At 40.6% G+C, this 19,388-nt stretch overlaps 2 protein-coding genes across 2 annotated transcripts in view; both read left to right on the top strand.

Moving 5' to 3' along the window:
• Positions 1–18,344, top strand: part of Tmem242 (transmembrane protein 242) — a 26,429-nt gene extending 8,085 nt beyond the window's left edge. Inside the window, exon 4 of the mRNA XM_004628503.2 lies at positions 17,073–18,344. Within this exon, the coding sequence (XP_004628560.1) occupies positions 17,073–17,171 (99 nt within the window). The 3' untranslated portion in view covers positions 17,172–18,344. The remainder of the gene's footprint in view (positions 1–17,072) is intronic.
• On the top strand, positions 10,732–12,263 carry Ldhal6b (lactate dehydrogenase A like 6B). Its single transcript, XM_012514104.2, has one exon. The coding sequence runs from the start codon at positions 10,761–10,763 to the stop codon at positions 11,904–11,906; it is 1,146 nt and encodes a 381-aa protein (XP_012369558.2). The 5' UTR covers positions 10,732–10,760; the 3' UTR covers positions 11,907–12,263.
• Positions 18,345–19,388: the final 1,044 nt, after the last annotated feature.

The following is a 19,388-nucleotide window of genomic DNA, read 5'->3' as shown; positions in this document are numbered from 1 at the left end:
TTTTAAAATTTTGTGCAAGATTTTATTTTTATTAATTTATACTGAAAATAAAGTATAGCTGCCTAAGAGTTCATAGAATTTCCCTGACCCTACATATAAAATCTACTTGGGGGCGGGGGGCGTGCAGGCACTTAGTAATAAAGTTATTAAGCTGCTTATTTCTGTGAAAATAACAGCCTGTGAGCATTGTACATTAACTATGTAGAAGTGGTAGGTGATGTTTTCAGTGTTTCAGGTATTTAGTGCTATAAGTCATAAAATGAATAAAAATTTCAGGTATGAAAATGAGTAGCTTTAATTTATAAATGTCATAAAAATGAATCAGTCTAAATGTTCATAGACCAACAAAATTAGGTTATTGTACACTTGAGAATTTAGCTTTGTAGGCTAGACTGTGCTATTTCAGTTTCTAGAACATGAACTTCTTTGTTTTATGGCACTAATTAAGATTATTAACTAAAATATTTTAGAACAAAACATTTTGTGATTGGGGCTACTGAATATAAGTATATTGTAATCCTTTTGTATTACATCTTCATGTCTGTCTAGAAAGAGAACACAAATAACGCTTCCTGTCCACAGGTTATTAGCGCATCAGTTTGATCTGCACATCTGAGAAGTCTCACCGAAAGATGAGCCCACTGATGCCAACGGCACATCTTTTAATTAAAGGCAGTGATGTTTATTAACTTGCTGGTTTGTTCATTTAGAAGTCATTTGTTAGCCTACCCCAAGCCTATGCTGAGATCAGGCTCCCCACTAGGCTGTTCTTATCTAAGTCTTTCCCTGCTCCTTTTCCTAGAAGATTCTTAATGCCACTGTTCTGAGGCTTCTGGAGAGCAATATATGATATTGTAGCTCTGCATTTACAAAGTTCCTACATTTATAATTTTGATGATGAACTTGTATCATTAAATGTTGCCATCTGTGATCTAGTATAACAGTCTTAGAAGATGAGCAGAAATGTTCCAAGTATGTGCACCTAATAAATATGTGAGGTGTTTATTTCCCAGTAAATGCAGGTATCAAGATGAACTCTAGTGTCAAATAATTTGTCAGTAACTGCCCTGTACTGTATGGAATCTCTGCAACAGACCCAGCTCCACTTCTAAAGGGTGCCATCTAATGGCTGGCCTTGAGCAGCTTGACAGAAGTGTTATTTCCTATTTTAATTCACAGCTACATCTGCTGGTCAAAAAGAGAACATGTTATAAATGCTTAAGTCAGAACTATTCAATTTCTTAAAACTGTTTTTACTTTGGTCTTTCTTTAACCACAGTTAGCATGAAATTTTATTTTGAAAGAGTACATGTAATACATTAACAGAAAACTACATTCATATTTTATACAGTGGTTTATTTATTCAAAGTTGCAAAGGAGAGCTATTGGAATCTGCCTCATTAGCTGAGCAGAGCACTAGTTTTCCCCAGGATCAACAGTGGGATCCTCACTGTCTGTAGCAATCAGCACGGTCTTTGGGCAGCAGGTACAGCTTGCTTCTACTTTATGGGTTCATTGATTGTTTTGAATTATGATTATCATTTAAATATGTTTAAGGTAGCATTAGTTATCTGAGTTGCTGCAATGGTACTGACTGATTCTAATTCTAAAAATAATTCACACATTGGTTAAGAGCAGTGACTTTTTAATTTTCTTACCTTATATTACTTATTGAATTATTTACTATTATTGGTGAAGGGATTTCTGGAGGAATTGAGCTTGTTTATGGCTGTCTTGTCTCTTTTTCTTCTTACAAGGAGAAATGTGAGCTACCTCAGTATTTATTGATTGATGTAACAGAACTTCATGGAAGGGAGTATGTTCTCTGCCCCTGGCACTGTGCACTGCGTTCATCCCTGAGGGGGCCCATCTCAGAGGCCTGGCTGAGTCACCACTGCTTCTCTTCACTGTGGCATGTACAGCATGTTATTGCCTGCGGCAGTTTATACCTAAGTACTGCTTTTGACCTTGTAGGAACTGGGACCTCATTCGTTATTCAGAAAAACCATGAATGCAACTGTTTATAGTCATTCTAAAAAATTAAAATTTAAAATTAATGTGTAAATGAAGTTTTTTTATTTTTTCACCATGGGCTAAGAGGTATTTGTCTATAGTTACATAGCAGTTGGCTTAATACCACTGTAACAATACCTGAGATATCTGATATCCAAAGGACAAGATTACTTAGCTTATGGTTTTAGAGATCTCAGTTCATGGACAAGTGGCTCCATTGCCTTTGGCTTTTAGTGGGGTGATGTTAGGGGTGCACTGGTAGAGGAAAATTGTTTATATCACAAGCTAGAGAGCAAAGAGACTAGAAGGGTCAGGGTCCCAAAAGCACTCTCAGGGGAACATACCTGTTGACCCAAGGACCTCACATAATACTTCCTAGAATGCTACTACCTTTTGATAAAGAACCAGGCCACTAAAATAAGGGCTGTGGGGGACAGTCAAGTTCCACGCCACAGTACATATGACCTTGAATTATACAGAATTATACAGAAATGCCGTGTTTATTGTCAAAGAAAATATTTAGGACCTATCTTTTTTTTTAAGGTTTTTTTTGTTTTTGTTTTTGTTTTTTTTTTTGCGGAACTGGGGATTGAACTCAGGCCCTTGCACTTGCCACGTAAGCACTTATTCCAGAGCCATCTCCCTGGCCCCTAAAAAGATTTTTTTAATGTAAAAACATTTTTTTAAAAAATCAATGTGGCCGGGGAGATGGCTCAGTAGGATAAGCGCTTGACCGGCAAACGCAAGGATCTGAGTTCAATCCCCGGTTTCGCAAAAAAAAAAAAAAAAAAAAAAAAAACTGAGCAAAAAAATCAATGTGGAAGAATACAAATAAGAAAATAAAATCAGCAAGAATTACATTGAATTATAACAACTAATAAGAATTACATTGAATTATAACAACTAATTATAACAACTAATCAGGGTTCAGTAGGAACCCTGATTCATACTATTTTGTAGGTTTAAGTATATAGAATTATACAGAAATGCCATGTGTCTGCATACTACTCTGGAACCTTTTTCGTTGAACAGTTGCAGGGAAATCTTACAGCAAAGTATATAAATTGCTATCATTTTTAATGACTACATAGTACTCCACTACATAATTATAATCTACTTAATAATTCTTCTGCCATGGCCAGCCAGATAACTCAGTGGATAAAAGCTCTTGCAAGCAGATGCAGGAGCCAGGGGTTCTATCCTTGGGACTGCCATGCCAGCCCCACCCCTAGGACACACTTAGACAGCAGTTGAGACTGGGCGTGGTGGTGCGCTCCTGTAATCCCAGCTCTTGGGAGGATGTAAACAGGCAGATCACTACGAGTCCAATCTAGTAGTGAGACCCTGAACACCTTGTAGACCCTGCCCTAAAAATACAAAAAAAAAAAATCAGTCTCCTGCTGATTGGACTAATTTTTCCCTATTCAACATTGTGAATCTGTAGGCATGCATACATCTTACTCATTTTTTTTTGGTTGAGGATTTGTCCCAAAGACAGGAGATGTTACTGTTGAGTCAAAGTGTGTTTAAAAAGTGTTTTGGGGGCTTGGGAGATGGCTCAGTAGAATAAACGCTTGCCTGGCAAGTGCAAGGACCTGAGTTCAATTCCCATTTCTGCCAAAAAGTGTTTTTTATATTTATTGGTAAATGGCCTTTCAGAAAAATGTATTGATACTGACTTCACAGACCTGTTTCCTAGCACCCTGGCCATCCGTGGTTTCTAGTACTGTGAAACTTGCCATCCGATAAATGGGACGTCATCTACTGTTTAAAACTATGTCTTTTGAGTCTCTGCTGCTATAAAGCTCTTTGGAAATAATTTGTGAGCAGGAATTCTCAGACCTCTTCAGGTCCCATTCTGCCAGGCCTCCTTTTTTTTCACAAAGCAAAAAGCATGAAGTGTATTTTAAATATTTCTCTTAAAATCAAGCATTTGAGGGGCTGGGGAGATGGCTCAGTGGAATAAGCGCTTCCCTGGCAAGCGCAAGGGCCTGAGTTCAATCCCAAGTTCCACCAAAAAAAAAAAAAAAAAAAAGCATTTGACTTTCCTGTTCAGAGAGAGATTTTAAGGGAAGTAACAGTGTATCTTTCTCATAGGATAATGTTAGATGCAATCTCACAAGATTTATTTTTCTCTAGTAATTTTTGGCAGTTGCTGCTGCTAGGTATAATTTTTATGTTAATATTTAGCTTCACTTCTTAACCCTTTGACTAACCTGAGATCTTTTGCTAATTGCAATCAAATTTCTCTTTGAATTCTTACCATAAATTTTCGCCAATATTGCAGTGAATCTTTTATTATTGCATTTATTCCTCTACTAGTTTTGTTAATCTTTTTTTTTTTTTTTGAGACAGAGTCTCACTATATAGGTAGGCTGGCCTTGAATTCATTGTACTTCCAACTATTCTTAGTTTTGTTTTGTTTTTGTCTTTTGGAGACAGGGTTTCATTATGCAATTCAAGGTGGCCTTGAACTCAGTTTGCAGCTCATGCTGGCCTCAGACTTTCAGCAGTCCTCCTGCCTCAGTCTCTTGAGTGCTAGGTTGCCGGTGTGTGCCATCTCGCCACGCTATTCTACTTAGTTTTAAATTGCTGTGGTTTTATTGGACACACAGTTATGCTTATGGTCCTTCCTCTGCCCTCATTATTTCACCTTCACAGGGTCTGGCCACTTGGTTACTTTAACCTCACCCTGAGCTCTAGTTCAGGCTCGTGGGTCTCTGTGGGTAGACCCAGATGCTGGGGAATCTGCAGATATGGAGCTTATTCACCCCTGAACTTTCAGCAGAATGTCAGCGTGTTCCTGGGTTGCACTGTCTATGACAGAGGGAAGAGCCAGGCTGCCAGTTCATGACCACACTCTTTCTCACCTTTTCTCACCAAATGTTGGCTGTCCATACCTCACCCCACTATAGTTAGGGGCAGTGTCTTGCCTGAAGATGACCCTGACTGCTGCTCTGTTGTCCTTGTCTCCCATCTTGCTTTTCTGTAATCATTTCTCCACACTACTGCCAAGGCGGTAGACTTCTATATCTGCACCTTTACTGCTTCACCAGGGATAAAAAGTTCATGCTGCTACCAAAGACTCTCCCCAACTGCCTCTGCTCATTACCCAAGGACTCTGCTGCTGTCCTAGCCTTCAGCCCTTGCTAATTTCAGTTTCTTCCTCTCTGCTGTAGTATGTGCAATTCTCTGTAAAATTTCTCCTACACCTAGAAATTCTTTCTTGATTCTCCTTGACCACCTCCAGCTACCATTCTATTTGTCTGGTCCCTTAGAGAAAAATTTCCCAAAAGAGTTGTCCGTAATTGCAGTCTCTTCTTCCTCTGCTTTCTTTCCTCCATCCAGTTTCTTTTCCTGGCACTATACTGACATTACTGTTGTCCAGGTCACCCATGTCCTCCTTGTTGCCCAATCCAGGTTTTTATCCCTTCTTCTTGACCTACCAGCATCACAGGACACAATTAAGCATCCTGTCCACCAGAAACATTGTCCTGTGGTTTTTGAGATACTTCTGATGTCGCTGGTCTCCTTTGCTGGCTTTTCCCCTAGCTGGCATGTAGTGTCAGTGGGCAGCAGCTTCGTACTTGGACTCTTCCATTCTCCATTGCCTTCAGTCCTTTGGTTCTCTCCTAAAGCCACTGGCATTTTAAAACCATCTGTCCAGTATGGTACCATCCAGATATACAGCTCCAGCCTTCAGACTTGCCTCCCAGCTGTGCATCTTCTGTCTCCACGTGGGTGTCACAGGAGTACGTCTAGTGACCACATCCCCGTGTGAGCTCTTTAGCTGCTTGCCTTCTCCCAACATTTTCCTCCCTTCACTCTCCACGAGTGAGTTCTGCTTGTCATCCCTGCTTTGGAATACAGCTTGGCTTCTCCCTCTCCACCTCCATTCATCTTCCCCTAGTGCATTGACCATTTTTTGTCTTGTCTCCCAGCCTTGCCTTCAATTCCCTTAAATTTTTTTTTTCACACAGCCTATTTTTGAAAGTCAGATCATACCACTCCTTAATTTAAAATCCTTCAGTAGCTTCCTGTTAAAGGTGTATATAGTAAGGCTGCTCCTGCTTCCCTCACCTCCTCCTGAATTACCTTTGTTGCTCACCTTCACCCTACCAGCCTTGTTTCCTCAGCAGCCCAGGTATTCTTGTCTGTGGCCTTTATTCTAGTTTTGTTCAGGAAACTCCTATCTGAGGTCCTCAGAGTTAACTATCCAGGGTTTCAACCCCAAATTATTTCAGTTCCTCAGAGAAGCTTCCTGGGAAAGTTGATTCTGAAATAAAATAGCCCTTTCACTCTCATCAGTCAGTTACTCTCTTGTTCATCCTCATACCTAGTAGTCACTTACATGTAGTAGGTGTTTATTGTTGAGTAAAATGTGTTCACATTGCTTCTACCGTACCAGGGGTTATCTGTTCCTTTGAGAATCAACTCCAAGTCCCTTAGTGGTTTCTGAGTCTCTCTGTGCTCTGCCCCCTGTTTATTCTAACTTACTGGTTCTTGGAAGCAAAATTGGGCCCCAATCCTGCCCCAGAGTATGTGATGGTATCTGGGCATACTTTAGTTGTCATAATGGGTGGCACTGCTGTCATCTAGTGGGTAGAGGTAAAAAGTACTGCTGCACTTTTTTTTTTTTAATTGTATACATTGAGTGCAGGGTCTCACTACACAGCTCAGGCTCATAGTGATCCTCCTGTCTCTGCCTCCCCAGCGCTGGGATTACAGCCATGCACCACCATGCCCGGACTCAGTAGCTGGCCTAGTGCACCTGAGGGGCAGGGCTGGCATGGCATGTGGTGCCAGGGATCAAATCCTGGTCCCCAAGTTTGCCTAAGCAAGTGCTTAGTCTGCTAAGCTATCTCACAGGCCCAAAATGCTCTATACATTCTGTACTGCGTGGGACTCTAGCTCACAGATAATCACCTGGTATAAAATGTGAGTCACGCAAGTGTCTGTCCCAGCTGTCTGTCACAATTGGAGATCTGTAGGCACAAGAGGCTGCATTCCTCCTTAGCTTCTGAGCCTGCACTTGCTGTCCCCACCTGAACACTCTGTTTTGTACCCCTGGTCTTTACTGCTGATGCGGTTCTTTGCCTAGACAGAGTCTTGGGGCAAAAGTGTAACTTTTACAACACAAGGTTAGTGTGTTTTGGCAGTTTTTCCTTTATACAGTTAACTTTAGTTTCTGTCTCAAATTGAATGTAACTTTCACACACAGTCTTATCATCTGATGTCATCTGGAAAGGGTGAGCAAAGCTGTTGTTTTTGAGGACTGTAGTATGATGTGCTTAATCTAATCACAGAACAGGGCAAATTCATAGAATCCATGCAATCTATAGCTATAAAGTTTCAGATAGGATTTGGATACATAGTAATTAATTTTCTTCTTTTTCATGTATTGTGCCACATTAAATATTTCCTTTTTAAATAACTAATACAAATGGCTTTTTAACATTGCTTCAAAAACATATATATTTAGGGCTAGGAGTGTTGTCAGTAGTAGTAGAGTACTTGCCTGGCATACATAAGAGCCTGAGTTTAATTCCTAGCACCTCAAAAAAAAAAAAATATAAAAATGCCTTTAAGGAACAAAAGTGCACTTTGGTAATTTATTTGTGTGAAAGCTAGCAGTTCACCTTCCAATATTTATTGCATAAATGGGAGGTGTTCCTAGTGTTGTTGCTTGTGAATTGGCGGTCTTCCCTCGCACCAACTGGAAGGCAGACCTCATTTCCCCGCTCTGTCCATTCACAGTGCCACTGACAAAAGAAATACTTCTGTGCTGTGGGATTTGTAGGGTCCGCACCCCCAGAGATTGCTGCAGTATCTAGTAGCAACAGAGCAGTGGTCTACTGATTTGTCTTAAAACTACAAGTTGCATTTTATGCTTTTCACATCACAAAACTTTTCAAATGGCTGCATTTTCATGATGCTCTCTTCAATTTCAGATCAGCTTATAATGTTAACACTGTTTTTATTGCATCTTTTTTTCCACTCTTGATCTTAGCCAAAAGGCGAGAAGTAATCATCCTTTTTTTCCATATCAAAGATTTCCGTATTATTTTAAGAGTTCCAAAAAACAAACCATTTTAAATAACTTTAGAGGATAAACATATTGTTGTTGCATATTAATTTTACTGTGTCTAGCACTGTAGATTTTGTTATTTTGTGTTTTAACTTGGTAAAGGTTGAAAAAAAACTTGAAGGTTGGAGAATAGCTTGGCTCTGAAAATAGTTAAAAAATATTTTAGCTTATCCACAGCTTTACAGTATTTGAAATTTATGCATCAGCCTTACTATTTCAAGCAGGCATCACTTCTCTCCATTTTTACTTATGTCTGTTGTTGGGATTCAAGCACCAGGTATGTTCTCTATGCCTGCCTAACTCAAGTCTTTAGATGCTTACTCATCCCTTTCTATCCTAAGCATTTACTGAGCACCTCTTCATAGGGCAGAGTTCTGGTAAATAAAGGTGATCTCTTCTAGGATGACACAGTCGTGTTTTACACTTAGTTGTATATGATAAATTCTATGCTAAAAAAAATACGAAGTACAATACTGATAATAGAATTTTTTTTAAATTAATCTTTATTTATTTATTTGGCACAGGGTCTTGCTATGCAGCTCAGACTCATAGTGATCCTTCTGTCTCTGCCTCCCCAGTGCTGGGATTACAGGCATGTGCGACCACCCCCAGTTGGCTCAGCACAACCAAGTTTCTGGCTCTGGCATGGCATGCAGTATCAGGGATTGAACCTGGGTCCTTACATTTTCTGGGCAGGTGCTTAGGCTGCCAAACTATCTCCCCAGCCCCTAGAGTTTTTAAGGTCTATTCTGCTTTGAGGGTTGGCAAAGAACTGTGACAGGATGAAATATTGGAACCAGACTCCCGTAGAAAAGGAAGCAAGGGGAGCTGGCAGATTCAGAAGGAACAGAGTGACCGAGCCACTCTAGATCAGACCCTCTAGACCCAGAAACATGCTGGCTGGCTTGATCTGCTTCCTTCGTACTTAGTGGTGCAACTGAAAGTATTAAGATGTGCTCTTGCCATCAGCTGCAGTACTATGCTACATTTTGAATATGTAATTTGAGTTTGGCTTTCATTTCAAAAGGAATAATGAGCCATCTAAGATAGAAGGCTGTTAGGGAGCTATCTGACTGTGTTTGGCTTTTCACATCCTGGGGTAGACCTAAATCTGCTCTGGAGGTCATATACATCTGTCTTACTGTACATTTTTAAACACTGCTTTATTTGAGGTATTTTTATTTTGGAGAGGTTTTCCCCCTCAAAATTGATTTAGTGGGGCTAAAGGGAAAGAGTAAAGGGGGAGCTATCATCAGATTTCTGAAGAGATTCAAGCTCCAGGAAGAAAATTACTTTAGAAGAAGCCATCCAGCTAAGGGTCTTCATGTCCTTGAATTTCATGCTCAAAAGCACTTATCCTGGAAAATTACTGGTCAAAGGAATCATTATACCAAGAAGGTAGGAGCAGTCATCAGGTTAAAACATTTCAGGTGAGGACTGGGATTTTAAAAAATGATAGTTATCAAAAGTTAATTTTTTTTAAAGAATCCCTCTAAAATGTTGGCTACTAGTCAGTAAAGATCATTTTTGGGGCCAGGGAAATAGCTCAGTAGAATAAGCACCTACCTGGCAAGCGCAGGGTCCTGAGTTCAATCCCTGGTACCACACACACGCACGCACACACACGCACACACACACACACACACACACACACACACAGGTCATTTTTAAAAATGTTTTTAGGGCCCGGGAGATGGCTCAGTGGAATAAGCGCTTCCCTGGCAAGCGCAAGGGCCTGAGTTCAATTCCCGGGTACACCAAAAAAAAAAAAAAAAAATGTTTTTCATTTGATGATAGCTACTATATATAAAGTTATGCCCAGAAAAATGCAAAAAAGCTCAAACATACTGATGCCACTTTGTACTTGCTAAGTAACTGTATTTTACTACTGAAGTCAATAACCGGATTTATGGATTGATTAAAACTCTCATTTCTTTAAAAGATAACTACATTTTAATAGAGGGCTATGTAACCATCTTTCTACTAAGAAGTATTCTTAAAGGAGACTGAATCACAGGCTTTTCTTTGTTCTTTGGTGTGACAAAGAAGGGGAATGTTCTCCCAGTGAGTGTTCAGTATTCCAGTAAAACACAGGCTGCCCTTTGCCCTATTGTTGAGCACTGGCCGATTTTTAGGTGTGGGTCATAATTAAGGTAGTGAAATCCCTGCTAAAGAAAAGGCACTTCAGCTACATACGCTGAAGAGCCGGATGACCCCACCACGCTGGCATGTGGTGCGGAAAAACTGCCGGCCAACAGAACTATATGTGCACCTTTGCAGCGCAAGCTTTAATGTTATTTTCATCCATAGTTGAAATGATAGAAGCATTCTCATTTGGCATGCATAGTACGTACACGTAGAAAACTAATAACACCAAGAATCTTTTGGGCTGTTATATATGTCAAAAACTGAAGTGATTACCTGATTGTAAAACTAACTCCAGCATTCACTTGCTGGAGAGCAAGCCCCTGGACTGACCTATGGCGGATGCAGATGGCCCGCTAGCAGAGGTAGTAGGCCTGGCCTGCCGGGGCCCACATGACCCTGGGGGTGGGGCCGTTGCGTCTGCGCAGTAAGCTTCAACGGACGACAATAACAGTCAACAGTCTTGGCCTGCGGGTTTCCTTCCACTCTCCTCCAGCCTCTTGAGTGAACAGCCATGCGCAGGTCTGTAGGTATTCTGCGGGTCATCCAAAGAGCAAGGGCAGCAGGAGTGAGTTTCTGGGGACCGGCGGTGGCCCTGCAGCCTCGGCAGGCAGCATGGATCTCACTCAGTGGCCCCTGGGCATTTACCTCTGTGTCCAAGATGGCAACCGTGAAGTGTGAACTGATGAAGAATTTCACCTCGGAAAAGCCGATTTGTCACAGTAAAGTCTCCATCATAGGGGCTGGAGCCGTGGGGCTGGCCTGTGCTATTAGCATTTTGTTGAAAGGCTTGACTGATGAGCTTGCCCTTGTGGACGTTGGTGAAGACAAACTGAAGGGTGAGGTAATGGATCTTCAGCATGGCAGCGTTTTCGCGAAAATGCCAAATATTGTTTGCAGTAAAGATTACCGTGTCACCGCCAACTCCAGCCTAGTGATTATCACAGCGGGTGTACGTCAGGAAAAAGGAGAATCCCGCCTCAACCTAGTCCAGCGAAATGTGGCCATTTTTAAGTTAATGATTGCCACTATGGTGCAGTACAGCCCCCACTGCAAACTGATTGTTGTTTCCAATCCAGTGGATATCTTGACTTATGTATCCTGGAAACTGAGTGCATTGCCTGAAAACCGTGTTATTGGAACTGGTTGCAATCTGGATACTGCTCGTTTCCGTTTCCTAATTGGGCAAAAGCTTGGTATCCACTCTGAAAGCTGTCATGGGTGGGTCCTTGGAGAGCATGGAGATTCAAGTGTCCCCGTATGGAGTGGAGTTAACATCGCTGGTGTCCCTCTAAAAGATCTGAATGCAGCAATAGGAACTGGTAAAGATCCTGAGCAGTGGGAAAATGTTCACAAAGAAGTAATTACCAGTGCCTATGAAATTATTAAAAGGAAGGGTTACACTTCTTGGGCCATTGGCCTGTCTGTAGCTGATTTGGCAGAAAGTATTTTGAAGAACCTAAGGAGAGTACATCCAGTATCCACCATAATTAAAGGCCTCCATGGAATAGAGAAAGAAGTATTCCTCAGTGTTCCATGTGTCCTAGGAGAAAATGGTATAACAGATCTTATAAAGATCAAGCTGACCCCTGAAGAGGAGGCCCATTTGAAAAAGAGTGCAGAAACACTTTGGGAGATTCAGAAGGAGCTTAAGTTTTAAAATCTAAATCTATCATTCTGAAGTTACTGAAGATAACGATGGTAGATAAGAGATTGGACTGTGTATGCTAGCGTTTTGCATAAATTTAATTTCCTGAAAGTTGAAAAGAGTCCCTGTTTAGCCCTCTGTTTTAACCTTTTAGCATCTAGATGCTGGTGGTACTTACATTTTTACAATTCATAAGTGACTGTATCCAAGAAGATACCTAGTTTCTCTGATGTACCAGTATTTGTATTATAACTCTATGTAGGTGCCATCTGGTCTAAAAATAAGATGTTAGTGTGTTCTAATTTTCATTGAGTAAGTGCTAATTCATTTTGGGTTGCTTATAGCTATGTTCATTTATGTACCATTTAAAAACTGTCATTTTCTTTACAATGTAAAAATAAAAGTATGTACACAAAAGAAGTACTCTTTGTAAGGGATGAATCCTGAGGCTGCCTTCATTATCCTGGGACAGCATATCAGCTGAGTCACAAAAAGAAGTCACAAAATAGGGGCCCCAGCTGCATGTAGGTTGTGTGTACATGCACACTTTTGAAGCAAGATCATTCAGGTTAAGATATGAAAATAATAGTGATCAGATTGTAGTTATGTTTAATGCAGTAAGGTAGAAAACTTTTTAGAAGCTTGACAGAAAATGGTATGGACACTAATTTGGCAGGGAAAGGAAACATCCCTAAATTTTGCATTTACCAAAAATAAAATCTGGTTTAGTAAAAATGTTTTAGAACTGCCTCTGGGAACCTGACCTGTTATGTTCGTTGTATCAAGACACATTATAACTTGTTCTTATTAGGCTGTCGTAGCCGTACGCTAGGCCTAGGTTGTTACAGGCTCCAGGCCCATCCAACTGACTGCTCAGTTTATTTCGTGTTGATAGAAAGCTTTTGCACTTAAATGGTGCCCTATTGCTGATTGTCCATTAAAATTGGGCATTTAATGAGTGCTTGAAGGATTGTATTGTCAGAAAATTACAGTTTACTTTTTATTCCTAAATCAGTTGATGTCACTATAGATTCCGGAATTGGTACGTGTGATCCAGTGAGAGAATAGGAGAAAGTGAAGGTGCTTATCTTTTCCTTAAATAGTACTGGTTCTAATAACTTAGAAAATGGGAAACAAGGGCCAGCCAAACAGCTCAGCAGATTAAAGCACCTGCAAGAAGGCACAGGGACTTGGGGGTTCAACTGCCGGGCCAGCCTGCCCCTGGGGTGCACTGAGGCAGTGATAGAAACTGGGCCTGGTGGCACGCGCCTGTAATCCCAGCTCTTGGGAGGCTGTAAACAGGCAGATCACTATGACTGCAATGTAGTAGTGTAGACCCTTCCCTAAAATACAAAAAAAGGGAAACTGGGGCTTTAAAATGCATGTTAGCTTTTGTAAAGCCATTGAATATTTAAATTAATATACTGTGTTAAAACACATCTTTGGATTCTTGGGCATATCAGTAGGCTGTTAGCATCTGCTCTTTAAGCAAGCCAGTGCTTCTTAGTTGAATGTTATTAACAGACATAGGACAATAATCTTTTCATTAAAAATGTCCCTTTGTGTGCTGATTAGAGTTCTTCTACTATTTTATTGAAACAAAAAATGCTCTAAAAAAAAAAAAGTTCTGATTCTCCGAGTAACATTCATTAGTTGCAGAATTCCTATTCCCTCTTATCTGGCTCTTGAGTACCAAATGGTACTACTAAAGGGCATGAGAGCATGCTTACACCTATTTTATAATTCTCACCATCTTTGTTAGCAAAGATAGACTGAGTTAGGCTGCAGTAAAAAAACAAAACAAAACAAAAAACTCTCCAGCTGGATATAGCTAGCCCACACCTGAAATGCCAATACTTTGAGGCTGAATCATGAGTTCAAACCCACCTGCACAACTCAGCAAGACTGTGTCAGAAAAAAACTGGGCTGAGAATGTAGGTTATTGCAAAGGCCATGGGTTCAGTCATGAGTACTGGTTGAAAAAAATCCCTCCTGGGCCAGCACTTCAGGTTACTTTGATTGTGAGGCTAAATGAGTGAGCTAGCCAATACCAGAAACATTCTGAAGCTCAGCTTTTAATTCCAATAGCTGCCTATTAGAATTGATGCTATAAAGATTTTCCAAAATTACTTAAATTGAAGGCATAATCCAAGGTTTTAAGTTAGGACACCATATATGGGCAGCAGTGCCCATGTGCACGTGCAAACGGTGCACAGGGTGAGCCGACAGGCTACATAGTCAGGGCTGATTTCACCAGCGGTGACACAACTCTTTTTATAGTGTTCTCTGAGCTTCCATCTCCATAGCTTTAAAAGATTAATATTTGCCCCCATTTGTTGTTGAAGGTGAAGTGAAAAAAAAAAAAAAAATGCCGGCACCTGGTAAAGATTCTTTAAACAATATCTACCTGGCATATGGGCTATATGGCTCTTTAGGAAGCTAACTGTTCTGCTATCTAAAAAACAACCCTATCCAATTCTCTGAACACTTCCCAGTTAATCATGGCACCCCATTTGAACATTGCTGTCTTAAGAACTTTCTAGTAATATTATACTGTGTCCGGCACGATTGGACACTAATATGTCATGGTTTAGGATGAGGTTCCCAGGGTGGTATGCTCATTATTGTAGGAAGGTACTGTTCATGTATAGTCTGTGACAGTACACAGTAGCCCAGCTTGTAAGAGTGACTCTGAGATGCATAGCATGGAAAATTCTCTCTGGGCAGAGGAAAAGGAGGAGAAAAAGACTAGGAAAGAGGATACAGCACTTGGGAATTACTTCAGGGTAACAGTGAGCTGCTGGTGGATGTGCTCACCCCCAGCGTACCCCAACTTAACCCAGCTTCTTTGGGATATAGAGTAAAGGGGAAGCTCTAGGGCAGTAACTGTGATTATTATGATGGAGTCAGTGTATTTATTTTATAACCAAATTGGCTTAACTGTACTTAGCCTCTAAGGGGTGTTTATCAGATGTGATTTGTTCTACTGGCCCAACTGTCACATGTCCCTGGGAACAGGTAGATCATACTGTCCTTGGGAGGTGAGAGGACAGAAGGAAATCAGGCCAAGACCCAGGGAGGGGAACACGGTATGCCAAAGTTGAGCAGCACTCTTCTCTCTCCTGCCCTGGCCTCGGCTGTGTTCCCCACTCCTTCCCTTCCTAGCAGCACTGAGAAGGGAGAATGGTGAAGAACACAGCTCCGAAATGGCAACCTGAAATGTCATTTGAAAACTGTGATTAAATTAAGTTTTAAAAAATGTTCAGCCAGACCTCAGCCAGAAAGATGTTCGTTTTTCAGCCACGAGAGTCTACGCAGTTTCTGATTGGGCATGTAATTGGTATTTTGAACAAAGTTCTTTTCATGGGCCATTCTTAACAGTAAGAACTGTGTCTACCAACTCCTGCCATATACACACAGTCTGCGGTGGTTGTGACAACCAAAGATACCCCTCCAGGCCCTCCTTCCCCGGAAGGCAGTGCTGCTCTTACTAAAGAACGTCACGTAAAGGAGTCGTCATAGTATAGATCAGGACACAGTGAGCATCGGCCTCCTTCATACCACGCATAATGGCTGACCTTATACATTCTAGTGTCGGAATAATTGAACCAAAATGCTAATATATGGTCCTGCTTCCACCCCCTGGGTGCCACCGAGTCCTGTCCTGACAGCGCGTGCCTGTAATCCCAGTGCTGGGGAGGCTGAAAACAGGAGGATCAGTATGAGTCCAAGCACATAGTGAGACCCTGTACCAAATACATAAAATGGAAAAAAAATGGATAACTAAAGTAACACTTTTAATGGCTACACCTTAATATTTATATCCATATAAGCTTTATTCTTGGAAAATAACATTTTGATAATGTTTTAATGATCATAGGTCATACACATTGAGCACTTCCTGTATGTGAAGTGCTGTGTGTTTTCTCATTTAATCCTAAGAGAAGCGGACAGGTAGTTACTTCCCTTGTTCTGCATATGTAGAAGCTGCAGCTAGAGAGTAAGCATTCTCCCAAGTGGTGGAGCTGGGAGTTGAACAGGGGTCTGGCTGGTACATGAAACTGCGCTGTTCACAGCAGCGTTCCAGGGTTTGGGTATATGCTAGGATTTACAAGTCTTGAATAAAATGTAACCCCTCAATTTTAAAAGAAGGTAAAGATTTAGCTTCACTGTAAAACAGACCAACATTAATATAAAACATTAGCCAACTCTTAGGTGACCACTCTGAGAAATGGCTTGGGCATTGCTGAGGAATACAAGGTGCTTTGCAAACCTAGTCAAGTGGATTTGTGTTCTTTAGAAAGTATAACTGGGCTTTGGTTGATGAGAAAAATTTATAACACTGTAGTCTGCTGAAATAGCATCTTAGTTACAGAACCATACAGATGAAAAAGATGAATTAGAGCAGTTGATGAACCTATGGCACACATGCCACTACAGGCTGTTTGTATCCTCTTCATTGTAAAAGGTTTTCCGTCCCTGGATAAGTGTCTGAGGTAAAAAGTATCCTACTCCCCTAAGTCAGTGTTCCCTTCCTTCGATGGACTGGGTGTCCTAGGTGAACTGTGGCACTACTGATTCTGCATAGTCACATCACCCAGCCCCCTGCCCTCTGCTCTGACTTCCAAGCCCAGATGAACTTCTGCAGGTAAGACCTCTACATAGGTTTCCACACTGAGTGACACGTGAAACATGCCAAGTTATGTGTCATCCATTGATTCAGTCTTTATTAAAAACCCCTACCAAGGATCTCTCTACTCTTTCCCTCTGGCTATAAAATTTTAACTTTGAATTGACCTAAGTACATTCATTTACTCAGATGGTCAGAAATCCCATCCTCCACTTCATCTTCATATATGAAAGCCAGTAATACATATCATTCTTCTGGTAGCAAAAGACATGCTGGAGGACTGATAATTCAGGGCATGTTGCCTTCTAGACTAGGAGTTAAGTTTTATATTAGTTAGTTAATGGATTCATACTTGGAAGAAGCAAAGAGATGTATTCTTTGTTCTGTCACGTAGCTAGTATACAGATCTCAGTTTTTATTAGTATTCCTTTTACTCTGTGCCAATGAGCAGGGATGTGTTTTCCAGTTAACAAAGGTGTCACTTCTGATAGCGTTGGCTATTTCTCCCTTTTTGACATTTGATGACTGATTTGTTTTTCTCCTTTTAGATGAAAGACTTTCGAAGTAAAATGCAATCAATATTCCCAACAATTCCCAAGAACTCCAGATCAGCTGTTGAGTGGGAGGATGCGTTGAAGTCCAAATGAGATGAGCACAGATGAATTCTGAAGCGATCACTGCAGAAAGGGTGGCTTTGGAGGCAGCACAGCTGAAAAGGGACTGTGAGTGCTTTCTCCCGAGGACCCATGCAGATTGTCGGTGGCATTCAGCCTCCCCCTGAGCAGGCGGTCTTCCTCTGCATCTGTGGCTTTATTGGAGAGGGGCAGGTTTCCTAAAGTTAAGTATTTAAAAATAATTATTGGGATAACTTCCACAGATGGAGAGATTCCAGAGGGAAATAGCTCTGGTTATAAGAATAAACCATGTTTCATACCTGAAAAAAAAGTGTATTGTAAAAGTCTGATAGTAAATCTTTACAAGTAGCTCTATTACAGCATTAAAACCTGAGTCTTTCTTGTCAGTATACAACCAAGAATTTGGAAGAACTGTTCTATTAGCCAGACTCCTAAATACCAGGTTCAGTGGTGAGTCCAGAACAGCAGGGAGTGAGTGCAGGTCATGGTCCTGAGCACTGTGTGACTCACAGCAAGCACATATGCCAGTCATTTATCTGGTGGCCTTGTTTAATGGCCCTATGATTCTTATACTTAAGACAGAAAGCTAGTGACAGATTATGATAACTTGAAAAGGTGCAGTTGGCTGAAATACTAATGATGATAATCAAGGGTATAAAAGACACTTTTTTGAGAATTGGTATTGGGTCCCTGAACACTGACTATTGGTAGTTTTGTTTCTGTTGATATAGTAAAAACAGCTGAATTGTTACCTATTTTAAATATTTTCAACCAGAAATACACTTGAGTGCTGAGTCTCAATATTAGTACCTATTCTGTAATTAATTTTTATATACCCAGACCTCTCATGTACTCCATGATCTGCAGAAAACAGATGGAGAGTTAGATCTTAATTCTTTAACATTTTTAAAAAAGAAAAATACTTGTAATATGTCAGTATGTTCAGAGAAATAATCTCTGGTGGAAAATCAGTTGTGCAGTTTCTTTAGAACTGCTTAGGCTCTAATTAGTCAGCAATCAGGTTTAATAAAGTACGTTTTAAATTTCTGTTATAATGAAACCTTTTAGTTCTAAGGAAAAATTTGAAATGAAATGTCAAGTGCATAATGTAACATTTTTCTCCAGACCACATTACTCTGTTAAAATTGCCATATTGTTAATTAAACATGTGTAGTTAGTGTGTGAGATTCACGTGTAACCTGTTAAAAATCTAAAACCAAAAGGAAAGGATTGTGAACTTTATTAGCATATGTAGGCAACAAAAAACTCTTCACCCATCTTTCATTTTTCACTAAATCTTAGTATTTCTGACCTGTGACTGCAATGAAGGGATTCAAGAGTCAAGAAATTGTGTTTGAGTCCAGGCTTTCACTAAGAGAATGCGTGTGACCTACAACCATTTCTGCTAGAATCTTGATTTTTCATTCACCTTAGATGGAGAAGGCCTATTGATTTTTTTAAAAACCTGTCCTGGGTAGGAAAAAACAGAAATTCTTAGCTTGCTAGAATGGTAAAGGAGAAGTCAATATTAGTTGTGGTTCTGTTTAGTGGAGTCCTGCCTTGTCAGCTTTTTGAGGGTAGGGACTTTCTGTCAGGCCATGTGACCTATAGAGGCACCTGCTGTGGAGGTCAAGTGTACTGAGCAGGTGGCAGCTGCCCAGGAGGGAGCCAGGGCCTGGCACATAGAGGCCTGGCACACAGAGGCCTGGGTAGATGTGCACTGGAGGGCTGAGCGCCTACTTGCTTGGCAGTGTGCTTCATGCAAACAAATCTTGCTCCTGCATGTGACTTCTGTTATCCTTCATAGGTGGCAGGGGTCCAACTCCCATAGAAATGATCGTGAACATTTCATTTCATTTCATCCTTCCCTGTGGAGGGAAGTTTGATGGGGACAGGTTTCCTGGAATAGGTACACAGCATAGCCTACAATTGCATTTTAAAAGCAAAAATAAAGTAACAAAAATGAAAATTCAAAGAGAAAAGAAGTAATGTAACTCCATGGTGTTTTTCCACTGTCAAGACTCACATATCAGAAGATTTAGTCATTTGTCTATTTCTTTTATACCAGAGGCATATTGTTAAATTGGTTAATGGAAAGGAAAAATGTTTAACAGATAATGTTATTCTTTATGTGAAGTACCATCTGTGTATTGAGTTCTGAATGTTCCTGGATATGGAAGAGAGGAAGTGTTATGGAATTTCAAGTTTGCCTTCTTTGCTGTCTTTATC

Source organism: Octodon degus, unplaced genomic scaffold, assembly GCF_000260255.1.
Source record: "Octodon degus isolate 3935 unplaced genomic scaffold, OctDeg1.0 scaffold00024, whole genome shotgun sequence".
NCBI lineage: Eukaryota > Metazoa > Chordata > Mammalia > Rodentia > Octodontidae > Octodon > Octodon degus.
The sequence above is the reverse complement of the archived record's forward strand: the minus strand, read 5'-3'. Positions and strand labels throughout refer to the sequence as shown.